This window comes from Syzygium oleosum, unplaced genomic scaffold, assembly GCF_021117445.2.
Source record: "Syzygium oleosum isolate NSW1041296 unplaced genomic scaffold, Sole_v2.1 Sole_v2.18, whole genome shotgun sequence".
In the NCBI taxonomy this organism is placed as follows: domain Eukaryota; kingdom Viridiplantae; phylum Streptophyta; class Magnoliopsida; order Myrtales; family Myrtaceae; genus Syzygium; species Syzygium oleosum.
In genome coordinates, this window is record NW_026607502.1 from 3,574,301 (window position 1) to 3,578,474 (window position 4,174).

At 34.6% G+C, this 4,174-nt stretch overlaps 1 protein-coding gene across 1 annotated transcript; it reads left to right on the forward strand.

Moving 5' to 3' along the window:
* The first annotated feature begins 1,438 nt into the window (after positions 1-1,438).
* Positions 1,439-2,501, forward strand: LOC115682134 (protein S40-1-like). Its single transcript, XM_030606278.2, has one exon. It carries the CDS (start codon positions 1,721-1,723, stop codon positions 2,144-2,146), a length of 426 nt encoding a protein of 141 aa, XP_030462138.2. The 5' UTR covers positions 1,439-1,720; the 3' UTR covers positions 2,147-2,501.
* Positions 2,502-4,174: the final 1,673 nt, after the last annotated feature.

The following is a 4,174-nucleotide window of genomic DNA, read 5'->3' on the forward strand; positions in this document are numbered from 1 at the left end:
AGGCGCCGTACAGGGTATTCCGCGGCCAAAGAACTGTCAGCCCGTGACAATAGCATGTGTAATAGGGAAGGGAGAATTCAATTATTAAATCAAGAGATCTTCATTTACAAGTAAACATGTAAACCAAATGGCCCTGATCCTTTCAAATTATACATCAATATTCCATTTAATTGCGCATTTTTGTTACTGAAGTTCTCGTACTTGTACATATAGAACACGTAGCTTCCATTTAGGATTTTACTTTAACAAAAAAGCTTTTATAATTAAACGGTGTATTCACATATTAATCATTGTATTATCTTTATTTGTGAAGTTTCTTCAGTTTTCAACTGAATATCTTATATGTACTATTAGTTAAGTATACTAATCATGAGATATAATATGACAGTTTTACTTGTGTAATTAAGTGTTTAATTGTAATCAAATCGAAATCTGTAATGTAGACGTAATTTTTCTAACGCTCTTGATTTCTTGTTAATTACAAGATAATAAGAAGTGTATACGAAACTACATCGTTATATCCTAACAATTTTTGACACACTTATTGACTCATGTGTATATAATGTACTATGGAAAATTTTCTTAATTAGCATATGACGGAAACTCTCGGAAATTTCATTTTAAAATTTGGTCATATATGTTTTTTGAATGACTTTTATGTTTTACTTTCTGTTTTTTCAGAAACTTGCGGCTGACTCTATCTGACTTTTTTGAACAGGAATGACCTAAAACTTTTACACTATAAAAATGTTGATCCGTCAATTTTCACGGTAAGTTTTTCTCTAACATTTTAAAGTGTGAATAACATTATACATTTTCGGGACAAAACCAAACAGGTACTTTTTGCTCGTGCAAGAAAGAAAAAAAAACGAACACTCCTTACCCATAAGTTCAGAGATCGACGGCGAATCCTTATTCTGTACCATATTTTCATTTTGTATCTAATTACTATTAGAGCCCGTACATCCACGAAACAAATCCAAGATAAGATACATCATGAATGTAATGACATCTTCTTTGTCCAGTGCAAAAACACATGAGTAATAAAGGCTAATAAATTTGTTAGCATTTACACCACGCAATGCATTTCATATTCCATAATTCATTACCATGAAGCACAAGAAGCCGCAATCAAAGCCACACCCGAATTTTTGCCGGTATGTACCCTTTTTTGTACACATCCCACATTTACCACGGTTGATTTGGATAGGTGGTCAAAATTTCAAATTGTAACTATCCAATTAACAATGATGAAGATAGGTTATGTACGAAAGTAAGTACCCAAACTATGTATCATGTAGACATGTAACTTTTGCCAGGTCCTTTGAATAACAAAACAAGCGAGAAAACCAAAACAAGCCGTGAGCCGTAAGAAAGGGGGAGCTGTGTTTTATTTAGGCAGCCGACTTAGAGAGAGAAAAGGAAGGCAAAGAAAATAAAACCCCACACTCAAGAACTTGTAGAGAGAGAAACCAAGAAAAGGAAGAAGATACATGGGACCACACTCAATCCCCTCTTGTTCCAATAATGCCGCTTTGACAAAAACAACATAAACAATCACAAAGTGTGCTCACTACGGTTTAGATTCTCCAAATTTCTCCACCACCACCTATAAATCACTCCCATTCCCTTCCTTCACCACTAATACATCCTCTCAAAACCCCCACCTCTGTACCCAGTTCATATCATCACGATTCCCATCTCTCGCTCCTCAATCTTCATGGATTTCGAATTTCAAGAATCCGACATAGTTTTCTCCGATCAAGATCAAGCAACGATGGATCGGAGCAGCGATGAGGATGAGCACGATTACTGCGGTTTTTGCAACACAGTGGTGGCACCGATTCCCGACAACTCGTGGGCGCTTGGTAAATCGAAAAAGAAGAACGCCAAGAAGAAGAGGATGACGAATTCGCCGCCGGTTGATATCCCAGAAACTTACATCCGGTCCCCTGAATCCGATTACGCTTTCGAGGAGGGGGACGACGAAGGAGAGGTCGTGCCGCCGCACTTGATTGTTGGGTGGCGCATGGCCGCGAGGATGGCGTCCTCAGTGTGCTTTAGCCATGGGAGGACGCTCAAGGGGAGGTATTTGAATGAAGTGCGGAATTCAATTCTTAAAATGACAGGCTTTTTGGAGTCATGAGAAGCTCACTTTTGGAGATTTCATTGTCGTTACCTAGCACACAAAAAATGTCAAAAAAAGGGAAGGAAAATGTCAAAAAAAAGCAAAAAGTCATTTTCCATTTTTCTTCTTTCTCTTCATCTCCATTTTCTTGCTGTCTTTTCAGTTTCTTTATAGATAGTCATGCAGTGTAATGGAAAGGAGAACTTTGGATTCAAAATGGGAAATGTGTAATTGTGGGTTCCTATGCAATTCATACTACTTCCCTAAAATTCATGTACAGACAGCTTCTTGCATTAATGGTGGGTTTAATGTGTATTGTCTGAAAACCCTACCCGTGCAGCTGTTATATGAGGAAGGGATTTTCTTTATTGTATGTGATAAATTGTACAAACAGTATAGTTGAAGGTATTGCAAGCCTTTGGAGAGAAGGAAAAAAAAGGGTATTGCAGGTCAGGGGCTTTTCAGTATTAATGAGAAGCCATTAATATATGTATGTAATTAATAGTGGAATAATACAAAATTGGTATATTAAGTGATATGGTAGATTTTGAATGATTGTTTAAATCAATAAATTATGTTCAAAATCCAATTTATGAAGCCTATCATGTCATTTCGTATATTAAATATTTTAATCTGTCTTGCATACTGCCATGGTAATTACAAAAAATTGCTCGTCTTAAATAACTTTGAATTAAGTATATGGCTGTTATGGTATGTAAAATATTGGTTGAATAATCGCAGGAATTTAATATTGAGGGTTTTCGGCAAATAAAAGAAACAATGTATATTTCTGGGTTGCTACCGGTCCGTGGTTTGGAAGATTTCTCTATTCATCTAAGCAAAGTTGACGACACTCAACGATATAAATAATATAGAATTGAACCGGTATGATTATGTCTTTTAATCTTATCTAATGGAAGATGTAGATTGGGCTCTTCTTAGGGCCATAAAATATGGGATAATGCGGCGCGTGTCATTTCACAATTGTAAAAAAGTAGCTCCTTCGACCGGTACATAATCACCAATGTTAAATAATCATGGTCAATAGAAGCATTCGTTTTCATGAGATTGTTGATAAGCATACGAGGAAAGTAACTAAGAGACGACAAGATTCTTGGACACTTTGGGTTATGATTGCATAGTGCTTTACTACGTTGTCTACTGTTCATGCCCAGTTTTGGATGGCTGTGATTGTCACAATCATGTCGAATAACAACAAAACTAGGCATCACAATTGTATGTTCCATATTGCAATGATCAAGCAATAGAGGAAACATGTAACATGTCGAGAATTTCTCTAGAAACTAGTTTTTTTTTTCTTTTTTAGAAACTAGTTGGTTGATGAAAAACGATTTATTGAAATTTTTTTCAGGCTTTCAGGCGTTTGAACGACGAAAAACTACTTGATTGGCACTTCCATTGACTGAAAAGAACAAGCTTAAATTTTGAAAAAACAACTTATCTTTCTGACAAGAAAGATTTCACTATCCTTCTTTTTCTTTTTTCTTTTCTGATGAGTCCTGTGTGTTTTTTCCGTAAATCTTATGTAGCATCTCTTGAATACTTCATTAATTCTCATGTTCTTTTATATTTGCCGAAGAAACATGATCATAAGATTTTTTACAAATATGATTTCAAAAACTATTTCCTAAATTTTTTTGATAATTCTTGTTATTTTGATAGATTAGAATAAATAAAGAATATTTTAGACTCTAGTTTGTTGGTCTTTACATGTCGTTTCTAACTATACAAGTTGCCTTTAGTAGAATCGCTGATTATCAAATACCATATAATTAACTTTTTTCAACTAATTTTCATCGCAAATAAATCCCAGAAAATTATTTACTTCTTGTGAAATTGAATTTCCTAAAATCACTTTCCATGGACAAGAAATTTTCAGTTAAACAAACATATCTAGGAAAGATAATTTCTTTCAATTGCATGCACTAATTAACAATTATCAATTAGTCACTACCTATTTCTAATCAAAGATTAAAGCAAATTCTACAAAATTAAGAAGGGGCAATTTACCAGTCAACAATTTCT